Below are 19561 nucleotides of genomic sequence, written 5' to 3'. Positions count from 1 at the left end.
CAGGGCTACACAGAGAAAACCTGTCTTAAAACAAGCAAAAAAAGAAGGAAATACTGAATTTCAGGTAGTGGTTATCCAAGACCTTGCTTCTATCCATGGAATCTTTCTTATAAAACAACTAGTTTTCTAGATAAGTATTTCTAAAGGAATTTATTGCCAATTTAGAAGCAAATCTCTGTGTTCATCTGGAGTACTGTTTTTGTCCAGATTTTGTTCTTTAGTCAGAAAAGACTATGCAAGCCAGTCTGACCGACTGTGGATCTGATTCAGATACTTGATGGCTCCTGGCTCCTCTTTGAGCCAGTGTTAAGTGTCTCATTTCTCAAGATCCTGGATTGGACTATACTATCATGAAAGAGAGGTTCAGGGTCCTGAAAATAAACAACAGAGTGAAAAATCCCCTTCACAGTTATATTTCTGGAGCCAGGAGATTTCAGTCTGGTTTCAGCCCTGTTTCTAGTTGCTTTATAGCTCATCACTAGTGGACTGTACTTATTCTAGGCTTAAAATTAGGCTCTTAAAATTCTGACAGGTGGAGGGGCAGGTTGTTTTGTGTTTGTGTGTGTAACTGCTTGGTTAGCTTATTTGTTTCTTGGGTCTTTTCCCTTTGGTTCTTCATCAGCATTGTTGTTCCCACCCTCTCTCCCTAAAGCTTAGTATTTTATTAGCTATTCCCTAGGTTGGCTTTTTAAAAATGACTTCGCCCATTGTGTAAAATCAAATTGTTACTGTGAAATAACCACGTTGTCTCTTTGAGTCTTGTTCCTTATACATTTGCACTGTGTAGTTAAGCCTGGAGAGCATAGGCCTTAAAATCAGGGAGCTCAAATGCAAATTCTCTCCACTGCTACAGAGATAGACTTCTTAATCTTCTTTGGAGTATATTGTTATTAATAATATTATGTTGATATCACATTATAGAGGATAAGACTTAATGAGGATTAGGTGAGTATTTATGAGTAGGTTTGTTTGTTTTTGGTTTGGTTTTTTGAGACAGGGTCTCTCTGTGTAGCCTTGGCTGTCCTGGACTCACTTTGTAGACCAGGCTGGCCTCGAACTCACAGCGATCCGCCTGCCTCTGCCTCCTGAGTGCTGGGATTAAAGGCGTGCGCCACCACGCCCGGCTGTGAGTAGAGTTGATGTTGGTTTGTTAATGGAAATGTAGTATGATTCAGTCACTTGGAAAAACTGGGCAGTTCTTAAAAATACAAAGAACAAATGATCCAAGAATTCTGATGTTGTGTAGGGCAGTGGCAATGACACCTGTAATCTCAGCACTTGGGAGACAGCTGCAGGCAGAGAGAATGAATATGTCCACAGAAAAGTGTATACTTATTCTTAGCCATTTAATTTTTTGTTTTTGTCATTCCAACACAAACACACACACACACACACACACACACACACACACACACACAGTTTCTCTGTATAGCTGCCCTGGCTATCCTGGAACTCATAGACATCTACCTTCCTTTGTCTCACAAGTGCTGGGATTAAAAGATGTATACCATCACATTCTTCAACATTTTATTCTTAATATTTAAAAAAAATAGAAGCCAAACAAAAAGGTTTTTGTTTTGTTTTGTTTTGTTTTATATATGTATACAGTGCTCTGCCTGCATGTACACCTGCATGCCAGAAGAGGGCGTTAGATCACATTACAGATGGTTTTGAGCCAGCATGTGGTCGCTGGGAATTGAACTCAGGACCTCTGGAAGAACAGCCAGTGCTCTTAATCTCTGAGTCATCTTTCCAGCCCCCAACAAAAAGGTTTTTTAAATGGTATATTGCTCAATAAAATTAGCTACCCTATGGTATGAATGAATAACGGAGACACTGGAATGAATGAAAGAAGCTACCAAAGAATGTATCCTGTTTAATTTTGTGTTACATGAAATACCCAGAATAGGCCAGGCGTGGTGGCGCACACCTTTAATTCCAGCACTCGAGAGGCAGAGGCAGGCGGATTGCTGTGAGAGTGAGGCCAGCCTGGTCTACAAAGTGAGTCCAGAACAGCCAAGGCTACACAGAGAAACCATACCTTGAAAATAAAATTTCAAAAAACCCAAAAAACCCAGAATAGACAAATCAATAAAAACAGCAGTGGTTTCTGGGAACTGCAGGGAGAGAAATTATTACTAACAAATATGGGACTTCTTTGGGGATGAATGTTAAAAATGTTATAAAATTAGACAATGGTAGATGTTTTACAAGACTGGATATATTCAAACTGTTTAACTATATACCTTAAGAGGATGTATTTTGTGCTATTACGTGTCAATGAAGTTATTAAAATCTTTAAAAAGAAGTAGCTTTTTGTTAGGCATATTACTTTCACTTTGTTCTGAGTTTCCTAAGGGCAAAATCTGTGGCAGTTGGTATTTCTACCTAGTACATTACATGTATAGTAGGTGATAAATAGGTGTGAGCAAATCTCTGTGAAGCCAGCTGCCTGCGCTTAAGCTGGATTGGCACAGAAACTTAGCAGAATAAGTGAGAATATCTATGTATTCAGTTCTTATTTTAGAAATGGCAGTTAACTGGGTTGTCTTGTTTTGTTTTTTCCAGGATACGCATCTGTTAAAACTGCTTAAAACCTTAGAAGGACATGCGTATGGCGTCTCTTACATTGCATGGAGTCCAGACGACAGCTACCTTGTTGCTTGTGGTCCAGATGACTGCTCCGAGCTTTGGCTTTGGAATGTACAAGTGAGCGATTCTATCCTTGGTTTAAGTCCAACATACTCTTAACACTCAGAATTGTTAAAAATGTTTTCTTGTTTTGTTTTGCTTCTTGGTTTTTCGAGACAGAGCTTCTCTGAGTAGCCTTGGCTGTCCTGGACTCACAATCTGCCTGCCTCTGCCTCCCTAGTGCTGGGATTAAAGGCGTGCACCACCACGCCTGGCCTTACAACTTTGTTCTTAACCAACATAGTGGCCCACACCTTGAATCCCAGGAGGCAGAGGTAGGTGGAGCTCCAAAGCCAGTCTCTGTTCTACAGAGCGAGTCCAAGACAGCCAGAGCTACACAGAGAAACCCTGTCTTGGGAAAACAACACAACTTTATTCTTATACAACAGAACCATTTATTGGCATACTTTAAAATCTATTTATTTTGGTTTCTATATCTCTTCTCCACCCCAACACCAGGTAGGAGAGAAAGAAAGTTAGAGGGGAGAGGGGGCAGAGTTCTCCTCAGCTGCTTCCTGCTGGTTAGGGTCACCAGGCTCCGTGGGGCAAGCCCAGTCTTCCTTTCAGTATTCCTCCATCTTCTCATCAAACTTTATATGTCTAATCCCTAAGGATTCAAGCATGCATCCTCAAAAATAACGTTATCCTACTAACATTATTTTATGTGTATAAATGTTTTGCTTGCATTGTATGTATCACACGTGTGCCTGGTCATGGGAGCTTAGATAAAGAAAGCGTCAGGTCCCCTGGAAATGGAGGTACTGCTGCTTGCAAATCACCCTGAGAGGGCTAGGAGCCAAACCCCAGGCCTCTGCAAGAGCAATAAGTGCTCTTAGTGACTGGGCCATCTCTATTATTTTCTAATACCTAACCCACATCTCATTTTTTCCCAAATTATCTTTTATGCTATTTGTATCAAGTTAGCAATTAACCACCATTGTATTTGTTACGGGGTTTAGGGAGATGGCAAAACACAGAATAAAATAAAACTAAAATAAACCTGATGTAAATGACTTTTTTTCATCAAGAGTTTTTTTCTTCTTTCCAAGGAGGCAAATATAGTCCTACTAGAGACAGAATGACTGGCACTTACAGGGTCTGTACTTGAGTCAGGTCTTAGTTTCTGGACAGTGGTGGTTATAACTGTTCCTGTGCACTGCTTGATAAGTTAAGGCTTTTTCTAGAAGGTTGGTCTTTTAAGAAGCCTGAAGAAAGTAGTCATGGCAGTGCACACCGTAATCCCAACACCCAGGGAGACAAAAGCAGGTAGATCTCTGTGAGTTCAAGGCCAGCCTGGTCTACAAAGCCAGGGCAGCCAAGGCTACACAGAGAGACCCTGTCTCCAAAAACAAAACAAGGAAAGACACCGCCCCCCCCCCCAAAAAAAAAAGAAAATCCTAAGCCTGTTTGTGTTTTAGGATAGGTTTGTAATCACATGGCCTTCTACACTCACTGCTCTGCACATAATAGAAGAATAGAGCATTGATGCCCCAGCACTCACTGTTAAAAGAAACCTTTCAACATATTTGTTAAAAGTAAATGCCCAGGCAGGCTTGGTGGCACGCACCTTTAATCCCAGCACTCGGGAGGCAGATCTCTGTGAGTTTGAGGCCAGCCTGGCTTACCAAGAGAGTCCAGGACAGCCAGAGCTCTTACACAGAGAAACCTTGTCTTGAAAAACCAAAAATAAAGAGACTACACCGGTAATTAAATAGCCAAGAATAAGGAAGAGTTGGAGAAGGAGTTAGATGTTGAATTTGGTGTTCTGTCAATTTTATTCTTTTTGGTTTCTTTGTTCCTCTCACATAAAGGAGACATCTAGTTTCTATTTTGTGCCTCTTGTGCCTTTATTACTTGGCCCCAGCTTTCTAATCATACCCTTTTTTTTTTTTCACTCGTTTATTTTTACTTTTGATTACCCATTTCTCACAGGAAAATTAAGCCCATGTACTTTTTATTATACCAAGGGCAGCTATTACTTCTCAGATCCTGTTTCTAATCCCTGAACAAAATGGAACAATGGACTAGATTAAATGGTATGTGTAATGTCTCCTAAGTTGAGTAACTTAGAACCTGTAACAGGATGGCTGAGATTTTAGTGCTGAGCTTGCTTAGATGAAAGCAATAAAGAATGCTATGCTGAACAGTACAGAGATTCTTTCTTTGTTCTACTTTTAATTGAAATAAAATTACATATTAGAAAAATTAGTCTTCCTTGCCCATCTTCCCTGCTATATTGTGAACATTTGAGTATGAAATTTAGCATAATTAAATTGTTCTTAACATGTTTTAAGGGCATAGTTTTACTACCCATTAATTGTATTCTTAAAGAATTATTTATTACACCTGGCACAGTGACACACGCCTGTAATCCCAGCACTCTAGTGGGCAGAGGCAAGAGGATCTCTGAGTTCAAGGACAGCCAGAGCTACATAGAGAAACCCTGTCTCTACAAACACACACGCACAGAATTTTGACTGGGAGGGAAACTCAGAAGGATGTAGGTGTGTAGCTGTGGCCTTTTCATTGTCTTGATTGTGGAAAATTACCTTAGTTTACTAATATAATTCTTTTAAAATGAGAAATAAATTAAATCTTATTTTATCATATCTGAACTTCATAATTTTTCTTTTGAGCGCTGTCGTCTTCTTTGTGGTGAGGCCGGTGAAACATGTTTTTATGATTAGGAAAATACTCCAGTTACCTTCCTCCCCTTCTCCTTTCTTTTCCCCTCTCTTCCTTCCTTTCCAGTCTTTTTTCTTTTTTTTTTTTTTTTTCTTCTTTTCTTTCTTTCTTTCTTTCTTTTTTTTTACATAATACCCCTTAGAGAGGAATCTTGAACATCTCATCCACAGTTTTATTTCCTTGTAGACGGGAGAATTGAGAACAAAAATGAGCCAATCTCATGAAGACAGTCTGACCAGTGTAGCCTGGAATCCAGATGGGAAACGCTTTGTGACAGGAGGTCAACGTGGCCAATTCTACCAGTGTGTAAGTATTGAATGCCTCCTTGCCAGTATCTGCCTGATTAAAAGTAAATTGAAATTTTGTTTGTTTTTAATGCTTTTTTTTTTTTTAATTTACATTTGCCAGGCATGGTGGCACATACTTTAAATCACAGCACTAGAAAGGCAGAGACAGACAGATCTCTGAGTTCTACAAGCTAGCCAAGGCTATACAGTGAGACTCATATTTAAAAAATAAAATAAAGTAAAAACGGAGATTCACTTTGACACATATTTTACTCTCCTCTTTAATGAGTATTTAATAGAATTTTGTTACTTTTTCTCCTTCTGTTTCCCACCCACCACTCCAGACAGAGTTTCTGTATAGCTGTGGCTGTCCTGAACTCACTCTGTAGACCAAGTTGATCTCAAACTCAAAGTAATCCACGTGCCTCTGCCTCCCAAGTGCTGGGATTCCAGGTGTACACCACCACGCCCAACTCTCCTTCCTATTTTTAATACCCTTTCAGGTATTCATGAGAAGCATAGAATTAGCTGGACATGGTGGCTGTAATACCAGCATTTGGGAGGCAGGTAGATCTCTGAGTTTTAGGCCAAGTCTACAGAGTGAGACCCTGTCTCAAAAACAAAGATACTAATTTATTGGACTGAAAGGTTCAGCAATTTCTTTGGAGTGGATTTAGGCCTTCATAAATAAAACATAGCTAGCCAGGCATGGTGGCCTGTGCCTGTAATTCCTACACTTGGGAGGCTAAGGCAGTAAAATTGCAAAGAGTTAAAGGGTAGCCTGGCCTTTAGTGAGTTAGATAACAGCCCAGACTAAAAGTGACACCCACCCACCCCCATCTCAAGAAATAAACAGTGTTGGTAGGATGAAGATGTAGCTCAGGTAATAGAATGTCTGGCTAGCATGCGCAGCGCTCCAGGTGTGCTCCCCAGGACCCCGTAAAACTGGGCGTGGTGCACACACCGTAATTCTAGCACTTGGGAGGGAGAAACAGTAGGATCCTATGCTCAAGGTCAGCCTGAGGTATGTGAGACGCTGTGTGGAACAACCACAAACAAGAATGCTGAATTTGAATAGACCGAATAGAAATAAAAATAATAAATGCTGGAGCTGAAAGGATGGCCCAGCAGTGGAGCATGTAGTTCCTTCCACAGGACAACTTGGGTTCCCAGCACCATATTGGGTGGCTCACAACCACATCTACCTCTGTTTTCAGAGGATCCAACATCCCCTCTGGGTTCTGTGGGTAACTGAACCCGTGTGCACACACCCTCATGTAGACACACACATACACTTTTTTTTTAAAAAAAGATTTATATAGTACTCTGCCTGTGTGTACAATCTGCAGGTCAGAAGGGGGCATCAAGTCACTTTGTAGATAGCTGTGGTTGCTAGGAATTGAACTCAGGACCTCTGGAAGAGCAGCCAGTGCTCTTAACTTCTGAGCCATCTCTCCAGCCCCCAGACACACACTTCAAATCAGTAAGTCCTCAGTAAATCAGTAAGTCCTCAAAAAAGTGAATGACAGAATTTTTCAGTCATTTAAGTGATCACATGGTTCTAATAGATGTTTTCAGATTATTTTTAATTTTTTTTCCTCGCTGTATTACCTCGGGTGTTTATTTAGATAAACTATTTGTAGTTGATTTTGTTTTTGCTTTTGTTTTTTGTTTTTTGAGACAGGGTTTCTCTGTGTAGCCTTGGCTGTCCTAAACTGACTTTGTAGACCAGGCTGACCTCAAACTTACAGCAATCCGCCTGCCTCTGCCCCCGAGTGCTGGGATTAAAGGCGTGCGCCACTACCGCCCAGCTGTTTGTAGTTGAATAAAGCAGACTTCAATGGACTATGCAACAGGCCTCTTTTCTTCTGGGTAGGTCATTTGATATACTTCAAGGGCAGCTCACTGGCATTCCTATTCCAGTATCTCCTTGGGTAGCTGGTATAAGTTGCTACTTTCCACTAAGATAAAGCTTATAGAATTCATTGCAGTTTATTTTAGCAGGTTATAAGCTATTAATTGTTCTTGTTTTTCATTATCTCAGTTTTATATGTTGCAGTACAAACCTGTAGTCAAAAGTCCCACTAGTTAAGATGTTTGTCAAGCTGTCCTCATAAGGCATTGCCAAGCATTTATTTCAGGTCTGTTTTCTGAGTGGTTTTTTGTTTGTTTGTTTCTTTTCTGCTTAGGACCTGGATGGAAATCTTTTGGACTCCTGGGAGGGGGTGAGAGTGCAATGCCTGTGGTGCTTGAGTGATGGGAAGACTGTACTGGCTTCTGACACACACCAGAGAATCCGGGGCTACAACTTCGAGGACCTTACAGATAGAAACATGTAACTATTCTTTTGTTTCTGATAGTAATGGTCTAAATTAGCCAGGCATGGTAGTGCTTGCCTTTAATCCCAGGACTCGGGACACAAGCAGGTGGGGAATCACTGTGAGTTCCGGGCTAGTTTGGTCTACAGAGTGAGTTTCTAGGACAGCAAAGGCCTCACAGAGAAACCCTGTTTTGAAAAAAACAAAATAAAAAAAAGTGGGCGGGGGTGGTGGATGGAAAGATGGTTCAGTGGTTAAGAACTGAGCGTTTTCTGCTCTTTCAGAGGCCTTGAGTTCAATTCCCAGCAACCACATGGTGGTTCACAACCATCTATAATTTAATTTGTTGCCCTCTTCTGGCCTGCAGGTGTACATGCAGATAGAGCAACCATACAGACAAATAAATGCTCTTAAAAATGTGTGTAAGAGGCTGGAGAGATGGCTCAGGTTAAGAGCACTGTCTGCTCTTCCACAGGTCCTGAGTTCAATTCCCAGCAACCACATGGTGCCTCACAGCCATCTGTAATGAGATCTGGTGCACTCTTCTGGCCTGCAGGCACACATGCAGGCAGAACACTGTAAACATAAATAGATAGATAGATAGATAGATAGATAGATAGATAGATAGATAGATAAATCTTTTTTTTTTTTTTTTTTTAAATGTGTCTATGCCGGGTGTGATGGCAGAGGCAGGCAGATCTCTGTGAGTTTGAGGCCAGCCTGGGCTCTGTTACACAGAGAAACTCTGTCTCAAAAAAACCAAAAAAATATAGTTGGGCTTTTCCAGAAAAGCAATATTTTTATAATTTATTTTTATTTTATGTGCATTTGCCTGCATATATGTTTGTATGCAGGTGTCAGATTTGGAGTTAAAGACAGTTGTGAGGAGCATGTGGGTGCTGGGAATTGAACCCAGGTCCTCTGGAAGAAGTCTCTAGCCCCCAGAAAAGCAATTTTCTTTGTTTTTTATTTTGATCGGTAATTTCAATTGGTATTTAGGTGGCACTTGTTAACTCATTCTGATTGACATATATAAGGCAAAAATGCCATCTAAACTGTAGGGTTTTGTTTTTTGGTTTTTTTTTTTTTTTTTTTTTTTTAAGTTGTTTTGGGGGTGGGTTTTGTTTTGTCTTTGGAGACAAGATTTCCTCTGTAGCCTTGGCTGTCCTGGACTCACTTTGTACACAAGGCTATCCTCAAACTCAAAGCGATCCACCTGCCTCTGCCTCCTGAGTGCTGGAATTAAAGGCGTGTGCCACCACACCTGGCTAAGATGTAGTATTTTATAGTCTCTCATAATTTGAAATTCTTGACTCTTCATTTGCTCTTCCTGACAAATTGTTTTTGATTACAGAGTACAAGAAGACCATCCTATTATGTCATTTACAATTTCAAAAAATGGCCGATTAGCTTTGTTAAATGTAGCAACTCAGGTATGTTTGTTTTTTTTTACAACTTTTAGAAAAATTCAGCTTAGTGAAAATCTACTTTTGTAGTTTTTGTAAGTGTGTTTAGTATTTAAATGTGTAGAGACTAGCTATAAGTTAATTGAAATACTAGCATTTTGTACAAATAGAAAATAAAAATACTCCAATGAGTAAAGGAATTTTCACAAATTGCTGTAAATTCTGTTGAGACTGGGTGTGGTAGACCGCACCTTTTGTCCCAGAAATTGATGGGTGAGTTCTCTGAATTTAAGAGCAGCCTGTTCTCTGTAGCAGTTCTCAGCTAGCTGGGGCTAGATCCGTGGTTCTCAACCTGTGGGTTTGGGATGACTCTTTCTTGGGGTCAACTATCACACATCCTGCACACCAGACATTTACATTAGGGTTCATAACTGTAGCAAAGTTACAGTTAATGGGTAGCAACAAAAATAATTTCATGGTTGAGGGTCACCACAACATGAGGAACTGCATTAACAACTCACGTTAGGAAGGTTGAGAATTACTAAGCTGAGTGCTGTATATGCCTGTGCTCTTAAGAACTCGGGAGGGCCAGGTGTAGTGGAGGAACACTTAATACTGGCCTGCTCTACAGCACAGGTTCCACCCCAGCCAGGGCTACACAGGCAAACTCTTGTAACTATAAAAAAAGAAGAAGAAGAAGAAGAAAAGAAAGAATTAATTTGGGAAGATATATCAGTTCCAGGGGACCCTGGGGCACACACTGAGATTATCTTTTAAAAAAGAAAAACAAAACAAAACAACAACAACAAAAAAAAAACCAGGCTGGAGAGACAGCTCAGAAGTTAAGAACACTAGCTCTTCTTCCAAAGGTCCTGAGTTCAATTCCCAAATTCCCAGCAACCATATGATAGTTCACAACCATCTATGAGATTTGGTGCTCTCTTCTAGTGTTTAGGCATACGTGCAGGCAGAGTGCTGTATAAATAATGAACAAATCTTTAAAGAAAAAAGAAAAAAACACATAGGTTAGTAGAACCAGCCCAGGCTATATAGGGAGACCCTGTCTCAAAAAACAGCAACAAAACTTTTTTTGTTTTGTTTTTGTTACAGGGAGTTCATTTATGGGATTTGCAAGACAGAGTTTTAGTAAGGAAATATCAAGGTGTTACACAAGGGTTTTACACAATTCATTCATGTTTTGGAGGCCATAATGAAGACTTCATCGCTAGTGGCAGTGAAGGTAAAGTATTTCTGTCGCTGTTGGTTCACACAGGTTAATGGGTTTAAAGGCCCGTACTTCTCTCCCAGCTTGTCATGGTGGCAATATTTCTCAGTAAGTCTAAGATGTGAGATTAAATATGTTAGTTGATTATCCAATACATTCTAAATGTTACTTTTTGGGCAATGGCTTTAATTCTTGATGTTTTTGTTGTTTTTGTTTTTGATTGCTTGTTTATTTTCCTTTATGTTGCTGGTGATGGAACCCAGGACCCCAAGCTGCTGTTTGGTGGCTAAGCCCTCCTTACTGTTACAGATCAGTGGTACCTGGTACCTGCCCTAACCATGAGTTAAAAGTATGCTTGATGTTTGAATCCAATCAAGATTCGTTTTAATCATTATACTTCTATAAGACTTGGGTCCGTTCTTCACCCCACCCTACCCCATGGGACTGGTATTTTTCAAAGATTGGTAACAGGTGTGCTGGTCATAGTGGCACTTGCCTTGAATCCTAGCACTGTGAAAGCGGAGGCAGAGACAGGCAGATCTCCATGAGTTCAAGGTCAGCATGGCCTACAGAGTAAGTTCCAGGACAGCTAGGGCTACCCAGATGGGGGGAAAACCCCAGTATATAGGAAAAGTAAGGACTGGAGATTTGACTTAGTAGGTATTGTGTTTGTCAGCACACCCAAAGTCCTTGGTCAGTCCCTCACACGGTGAACCATGCATGTGGCTCACACCTTTCATCACAGCGCTAGGAAGACTGTCTTTCCATAGGCATATATTTGCCAGACTGATGCAGCACACAGAACACAGCCATCATAAACCTTGATGGCTGCAGGTCCTAGTTTTGCCTCTTCATCGGCAAATATCCTTCCCAAACATGTGTTCTCACAGAAATGTGTCACCTCCCAATTCTGGAGTCGAAGGTGAATGTCTGTCATCACACCTGTGATGAGCAAACCTGTGCTCATCCATTGAAACATAACTAATCACCAGGTTTGGTGTGCCTGAGCCTTGGCACTTGATACTCAGGGGCAGACACTCTAACCAGCCGACTTTCACATTGACCTCTTAGTTGGCCAATAGATTGTCATAATAAACAGCTGGTTTGTCCTGGAGTTCTGGTCTTAGTTTAGAACCGTTATCAGCTAGCTATAGTGAATTTGATTTTTTTTTTTTTTATGGGCCCTTTATGAGATGATCATCTTCCAGAAACTATACATAAGGTACAGATATAAGGTGGTTGTCTGCAATAATCCCTAAACAGGGCTACAGTTAAGAGACCTAATTGCATTTTAGATCATAAGAGTTGGCTTAACTTCAGCCATCGTCTGTATAGCATGAGAGAAGCTTAGTACTCACTCATAGCATGGTGAGAATTTAATTACATAAAGTTTTTAGTACTCTGTAAACTCCCAATAAAGTTTTTACTCTAGTTGTTGCTGTTTCAGTTCGGATACCTTGTTTTTTCCTGTCACCTAATATCTCCACAGAATGTATTGTCATCTCTGTTCTGGACTAATTTATGTTCAAATGCTTTTGTTGTAATTGGAGGGTTTTTTGTTTTAAAAAAATTTTTTTTTTTACTATGTGTTTTTGTGTATGTTTGTGTATGCATGCACGAATGTGAGTGCAGACACCCACAGAGGCCAGAAGAGGAGCCACCTTATGTAGGTGCTTGGGACTTGAACTCTGGTCCTCTACAAGAGCAGTAAGCACTCTTAACTGCTGAGCCATCTTGCCCCAGATTGTAACTATTCATTAGTCACCTATGGACAGACTATTGCAAATAGTTTTTGTGATTTTAGACCTAGTTGCCTTGAACAGAAAAAAAGTAGAATTATTAACATAGCTTTTCACAAAATTAATTTATTAAACTATCCATATTTTATTTTTTTTCTTCCTGTAAGTTGTAATATTGAAGAATCCTGTTCTATGTATAGTAAATGATAATTTATGGTCAGTGATTTTGTTAATAACACTGCTTTCTAACACTTCTCTGAATTGCTGTACATTCAGATCACAAGGTTTACATCTGGCACAAACGTAGCGAACTGCCAATTGCGGAGCTGACAGGGCACACGCGCACAGTAAATTGTGTTAGCTGGAACCCACAGATTCCATCCATGATGGCCAGTGCCTCAGATGATGGCACTGTTAGAATATGGGGACCAGCACCTTTTATAGACCACCAGAATATTGAAGGTAAGGCCATACACAGTCCTTGTTTTCTCCAGATGAAGCATTGCTCTGATTTAACAATACTTATACATAACAATTGAAATGAAATGGGACATTTTTTATTTCATCAATCTCACTTTATAGAAATAACTTAAGAGATCTAAGAAAGTAAACTAGTATAATATAAATGTATATATAAAAAATAAAAAGAGTATTTAATAAAAAAATTTTTAAGTAAGCTAAAACGTACTTCCTTGTTTGCATCAAGTTAGCTGGAGTAATAATCACTTTTAAGACCTTTGGGTTCAGAGATGGGTCATTGGTAAGTGCTTCACACATAGTTTGCGGCTTTGAGTTAAGACCCCAGACCTCATGCGCTGTTAGTGAAGAGCATGTGACTCTGTAAAGCACATGGGAGGTAGACAAGTGGGAGGGTCCTCAGAGCAGCAGGCCAGCCAACCAGCCGGGCCTCTGCAGCAGAGAACAAGACTGTCTCTTGAGCTGAAAGGCAAGGACTGACACCCAAGGTTGTCCCCTGATCGCCACACATCTTACCACCTGCATGCACATAATGTTGTTTCATCCTGCTATATAAATATGATATTACATGAAACATATATACACGGGAAGTACGCAATGTATAAAATTAAGAAACTTAGCTGCAATGATCAGAATTTTGGGGTTTTCTAATATGTTAGCACTGTATAGCTTACTAATGTGAACTGTGTGTCTGAGGGTGAGGAAAAGAGGAAGAAACCAAAATTTCCTATGCTGCCTATGTGCCAAGTAGCATGCTCAGAGTATATTTGCTCTCACATATGTTCATGGTCTTGTAAGAGAACATTTTTATTTTCATTTTATAGGGAAGGAACCAAAATATGGCAGACCTCGTTAACTTGTTGAATGCTGCCATTTCGGCAAGCCTAGGTCTGGAAGGTTTTTCCCACCACCTTGATACTTGAAGATGAAGAAAGTCATAAAGCTAACAGCTGAGGAGAAATTCTTGATTAAATATAATAGTACTAGAGAGAAGTAATAAAGTTTATGTAAATATCTTTTTTTTTTCTCAAAGAGAACAAGTAAAAATGTCTCATTTAGAAGGAAATAATTTATTTACAGATTGTTTTGTTCAGTGTGTTCCACCTAAATAGTTGGTGTTTTTGTTTTGTTTTTCTCGTGTGTGTGCCGTGTGCCCATGCTACTTGACATGCGTGCTGGGAACCAAATGCCAGGCCTCTGCAAGAGTGGCAACTTGTAAAGCCACCTATCTCTCCAGCCTCCCACCTAAATGATTTAGTAAGAAAAATGTCCAACAGTTTTAGCTTTTAAACAAAAACCAAAACCATGCAGATGAGGCTGGAATGGTGATGCCGTTCCTTTAGGCAGAGGCAGGTGAGCTTGAGCCCAGCCTGGTCTACAGATCAAGTTCTAAGACAGCCAGATCTACACAGAGAAAAACCCTGTCTCAAACAACAGACAGAAAAGTTCCCACAGGAGTGAGACTAAGAGAATGTGAGACGTACTGAGCAAAGTCACCAGGGCTTGGGAGCCTCTTTTCTGTTGGGTCACTCACAACCTGATATTCCTGGGAAGTCAACCAGGGACAGAACTCCTTACTTCTGGTCGTGCTGTCTAGGTTTCAAGGTACATTCTCTAAAAGCCAATCTTTGGAGGTCTGTGTCTATAATTATCTGTAGTTTTATATTTTATTCCTCATTCAGAGTATGATTGGAAAAAGTCAGAAAGTCCTGGGCGTATCATAGCAGCCTCATCTCGTGAGGAGTGCTGTTACACAGCAGTCACATAAGAGGTGCTTTTTGCCAGGCCTGTAAGAGAGGCAGAGGCAGGCGGATCTCTGTAAGTTTGAGGCCAGCTTGGTCTACAGAGTGATTTCCAGGGCAGCCAAGGCTGTTATACAAAGAAACTCTGTCTCGTGGTGGGGGGTGGGGGACCCTTTTTACTTGGTGACTTTAGTTACTGTGATAATTCATCTGGTGTACCGAATACTGGCTCAGTTGCAGCATCAGGCTCAATTCAGCAACTTCCATTATGCTGCACCAACATAGGTCTAACCCCAAAATGTGATCATTTTCTTTCTTTCCTTCCTAAGATCCATAGAGAAGGGCTTTATTTGCAGGGTAGCAGGAATTTAATCAAACAAGCCAAATCCCATGTCATCTGACTACTCAGACTCCTCCTCCTCTTCTTTCTTCTCTGCTGCTGCAGGAGCTGCAGAACCAGGGGCAGCAGAAGCAGCTCCAGCCCCAGCAGCAGGCACACTGGGGAGCTTGCCAACACCTGAGCAATGACATCCTTAGTGTTTAAAGGAGGTCCCTTTCATTTCAGAGAAAAGGACTACTTTTTGAGATATCCTTCTCTCTCTCTCTCTCTCTCTCTCTCTCTCTCTCTCTCTCTCTCTCTCTCTCTCTCTCACACACACACACACACACACACACACACACACAAAATGAAATTATTATTTTTCTAATTAAATTGTAGGAATTTGAAAGTATAAATGGGATAAAGATAACACTGAAAGACTTGTAGCAAGCCTGTGTGGTGGCGCACGCCTGTAATCCCAGTACTTGGGAGGCAGTGGCAGGTGGATTGCTGTGAGTTCAAAGCCGGCCTGGTCTACAAAGTAAATCCAGGATAGCCACGATCTCGCAAAGAAACCCTGTCTCGAAAAAAGAAAGACTGCAGCATAAGGCGTTACATGTCATTTAATACTTGAAACCATATAAAGCCGGGTTTATACATGGTGTGTAGGAGGGTGACAGAAGCACTTGCTACGTTTAGGTCCATAGACAGGTGCTAGAGTCACTTTCTTTCCCTCATGTGGGTTCTGTTGATTGAATTCTGCTCTTCAGGGTTAGCAACAAGTACTTTTTCCCATGGTGCCATCTTAACTATCCCAATAAAGTTTGGGGTTTTGTTTTGTGTGTGTGTGTGTTTTCAAGACAGGGTTTCCCTGTGTAGCCTTGGCTGTCCTAGACTTGCTTTGTAGACAGGCTGGCCTCAAACTCAGTGATCTGTTTGCCTCTGCCTCTTAAATACTGGGATTAAAGGCGTGCACCACCATGCCCGGCCCCAATAAGTTCTTAAAATGAACTTATTGTTATGTGTTATGGGTGTTTTGCCTGAATATGAACCTATACCACATGTGTGGTGTCCACAAAGGCCAGGAGACACCTTCTGAGCCCCTAGTACTAGAGTTAAAGACTTTAAAAAGCCACCATGTGCATGCTGGGAACCAGGATTCTCTGCCAGGACAGCCATTGTTTTTAAGTGCTGACCCATCACTCTAGCTTCTAGCCCAACAATTTATTTTAAAGAGAAGTTGCTGATCTTTTGTGATAAGTTACAAGACTGATTGCCTTGCTTTCTGGTTTTTGTTTGTGTGTTGCAGTATAAAATGGAATAGGATAAAGTATTTATACATCCTATATAAGGTGCATGAACCTTGAAAACAACATGCTAATGAAACATACCAGAAACAAAAATATGCCCAATATATCATGTGCTGCAATTGTATTTTATACTGAAGTGATCTTTACAGATCAGAGAAGTGGTTTGGTTTGGTTTGGTTTTGGTTTTTCAACACTGGGTTTCTCTGTAGCCTTGGCTGTCCTGGACTCACTTTGTAGACCAGGCTGGCCTCCAACTCAAGGTAATCCACCTGACTCTGCCTCCCAAGTGCTGGGATTAAAGGCCTCCACTACCACACCCAGCCTTGTTTTGTTTTTTATAAGGATGTGTGTGATTGCTACAAGATGGTGAAGTTGGTTTAAATTTGCATTCTGATAGTGTAAAAGCTGTGAATATACTAAACTGTTAAATATTTTAAATAAGTTTATTTTTATGGTATGTGAATTGTATCTTTTTGGGGGTTCAGTTTTGGTTTTGGTTTTTTGTTTGTTTTTTGAGACAGGGTTTTTCTTTGTAGCCTTGGCTGTCCTGGACTCACTTTGTAGACCAGACTGGCCTCAAACTCAAAACAATTCACCTGCCTCTGCCTCCCTGAGTGCTGGAATTAAAAGCATGCACCACCACGCCCAGCAAACTATGTCTTCATAAAGGTCATAATTGCTCCCAAATGCAGCTGGATGATCCGGCAGACTTGGAGCTTCAGTAGCTGAAGGAATTGAGTACACAGTTAAAATGCACAGCTCTACCTTGTATAACCCAAGTTTTTCTTTCTTTTTTTTTTTTTTTTTTTTTTTTTTTTTTTTTTTTTGCTGTAAACTGCCAAGATTTTCTTATTCTAATTATCTCAAGGTTAATTTTAAGAATAGGGAATTCTGTCAGGAATAGCTACCCACATCTTTAACCCCAACACTCAAGAGGCAGAGTGCTGGTAGATCTCTGTGAGTTCAAGACAAGCCTGGACTGCATAGTGAGTACCAGGCCAGCCAGAGCTTCACAGTGAGACCTTGTATCAACCCCTCCCCCGAAAAAAACAGTAACATAGAAATAGGAAATTCTAACGTTATTTGTTTCTTTTTCTCCATTATTCAAAATAATTATGAGGTTAGACTTTATTATCTATAACCTAAAATCTGAGGGGGGCACGTTTAATGATTATGAAAGTACAGGAATTTGTTTATTGTTACTTATTCTGCTGTTATTTCTTGATGTAGATTTTGAAACTTTCTAACTGATATCTTTTTTTTTTTTTTTTTCTTTCCCTCCCTTCTGTCTTTTTCTCTCTGCACCTTTCATCCTGTCTTCATTCAGAGGAATGCAGTAGCATGGATAGTTGATGGCGAATTTGGAGCAGACGACTTCTGTTTAACTTAAAATTAGTCGTATTTTAATGGCTTGGGATTTGGTGCAAACAAACATGATTGATAGCTGGACAGACATGCTCGTCATGAAAAAGAACCATTTCTGAAGCCCGATTGGGGCCAAACACTTACACCTTGCTTCATAGTAACCAGTTGATGAAGCACGTCGTTAGAACGTTGTTGGACACCATGTTGAATTATCCCCCATCGGTTGTGAAGAACTGTGCTACATTCAGGCTTACCCATTGAACTCAGTATATATATTTTTCCCTCCTGCCTTTTGTCTGGTGGGACACCATTCTTGTTGCTCTTCTGTGTAATGAAGTTCAAATGCTTGTTTGGAAACTTTATTTAACAGTTTAGAAGGCTTGATAGGAAGAGTTCATTAGTCTGAAGAGTATACATTGGACAGGAAAGAACCTTCTTTTGTTTCTCCAAATCTTTCCGCCTTATTTAGCTTGAGATCTTTGCAGCTTGGTTCGTGGATTCTAGCCTTGCCCGTTGCGCAGTATATACTGATCGGATGACAAACCAGTGAACTATGTCAAAAGCACTCTCAATATCACATTTGACAAAAAGTTTTGTACTTTTCACAAAGCTTGTTGCCCCGTAAAAGGGTTAACAGCACAATTTTTTAAAAATAAATTAAGAAGTATTTATAGGATTAAAGTGACTTCATTTGTATACATTTGGAATCTAAACCAGCTTAAAAAGCAGCTTCCTCTGTGACTCAGATACGCAGTGTAATGCTGCTCTTGTGGAGTACCACCTGAGACGTGGCATGGTCAGAGACAGTGCTCAGGAGGAAAGCCAGACAGACACTTGGAAGGTTCCCTTTTTTATTTTATTCTGAAGGAACATCAGTCTTGATACTGAAGAAATACATCAGCCGTCAGTCCAGGTTTTCAAGAAAGCTTGTTCCAAGTTCTTCTGGACTTGGGGGAGTCTTTTTCTGTGTGATGTAGCAAAAGTTGAGATCAGAAGATAGACCCACTTTGGGGATCCTAGAGTAGTTGGATCTTAGAAGAGTTCAGCAGGCTACAAACATGTAAACTGGAATTAAAATCCGAGTCATTTCTCCTAATTGCCCTTATTGTCCAACATGTAGGGATACTTGGATTTAAAGAAGATCCCTTCTCTGCTTCTCAGATGTTGCCATACTGAACCTCACTCAAACTGGTGCTGTGGACAGTCTTTCCCTCCCCCTTCCCTTTTAGTTTAAGGGACCGGTTCCTTTATAGGAAAAAAAGACTTCTCATTTTGAAGACTTTACATCTAACATAAGCCTGATATTTGTGGCTTGTTTTAAGCCTCATAACTGCTGGGTCTGACAGTCTCTCTTGAAATTCCTATTTTTCAGTAGAGGGTATTCAGGGTGACCACAGCTATTGGGAAAAGAAGTGAGTGGGATTACCCCCAATGTAAGATCCTCATGAAGGAAAATAATCTTGTACCAACTTGCCCTTGAGGCGAAGCCACGTCCATTGCATTTACACCATGACACACCCCTTCAGAGCCCTAAGAGAAGACAGGCTTGCCTTGACGAATCTTTCCATTTGGTGGTGGGGGCAGGAGTGTTATATAGGGAGAGAAAAATCAAGAACAGGGAGAAGAAAACACATTTGGCCTTAAGATAGTGTTTATTCTTCCAAAGCCCATAGTAAGGAAATGACAGATGGTAGCCGGCAGATTGTTTTGTCGAACTGGTGTGTAAAGGTTCCTTTAAGCTTCATTTTGCAAAGACCACCACTTTAGAAAATCAGAGAAATCCTGTTTTGATACTCCTAAGTTAAAATAATATGTTACCGTTTATCTGGTACTTTATTTTCTTGACTAAAATTACTTTTCACTTTAAGCTTGAATAAAAATTTTCATTCATAATTGTATATAATTAAGTGGCAACTCCTCTTTACCTCAGTGCAGGTTAAACTATATTTTGATTGATACACACTGAAGCCATTAATATATACACCCCAGTCTCTACA

At 40.4% G+C, this 19561-nt stretch overlaps 1 protein-coding gene across 2 annotated transcripts in view; it reads left to right on the top strand.

Moving 5' to 3' along the window:
• The window catches only part of Wdr26 (WD repeat domain 26), a 39387-nt gene extending 20732 nt beyond the window's left edge, over positions 1-18655 (top strand). For both annotated transcript variants that reach the window (XM_051148051.1, XM_051148052.1), the window contains exons 8-14: positions 2569-2709; positions 5563-5682; positions 7853-7998; positions 9336-9414; positions 10498-10627; positions 12628-12813; positions 17527-18655. In XM_051148051.1, coding sequence (XP_051004008.1) covers positions 2569-2709; positions 5563-5682; positions 7853-7998; positions 9336-9414; positions 10498-10627; positions 12628-12813; positions 17527-17552 — 828 coding nt within the window. In that variant the 3' untranslated portion in view covers positions 17553-18655. The remainder of the gene's footprint in view (positions 1-2568; positions 2710-5562; positions 5683-7852; positions 7999-9335; positions 9415-10497; positions 10628-12627; positions 12814-17526) is intronic.
• The last annotated feature ends 906 nt before the right edge of the window (positions 18656-19561 follow it).

This window comes from Acomys russatus, chromosome 6, assembly GCF_903995435.1.
Source record: "Acomys russatus chromosome 6, mAcoRus1.1, whole genome shotgun sequence".
Classification (NCBI taxonomy): domain Eukaryota; kingdom Metazoa; phylum Chordata; class Mammalia; order Rodentia; family Muridae; genus Acomys; species Acomys russatus.
Note: the sequence above shows the minus strand (reverse complement) of the source record. Positions and strands in the feature narration are given on the sequence as shown.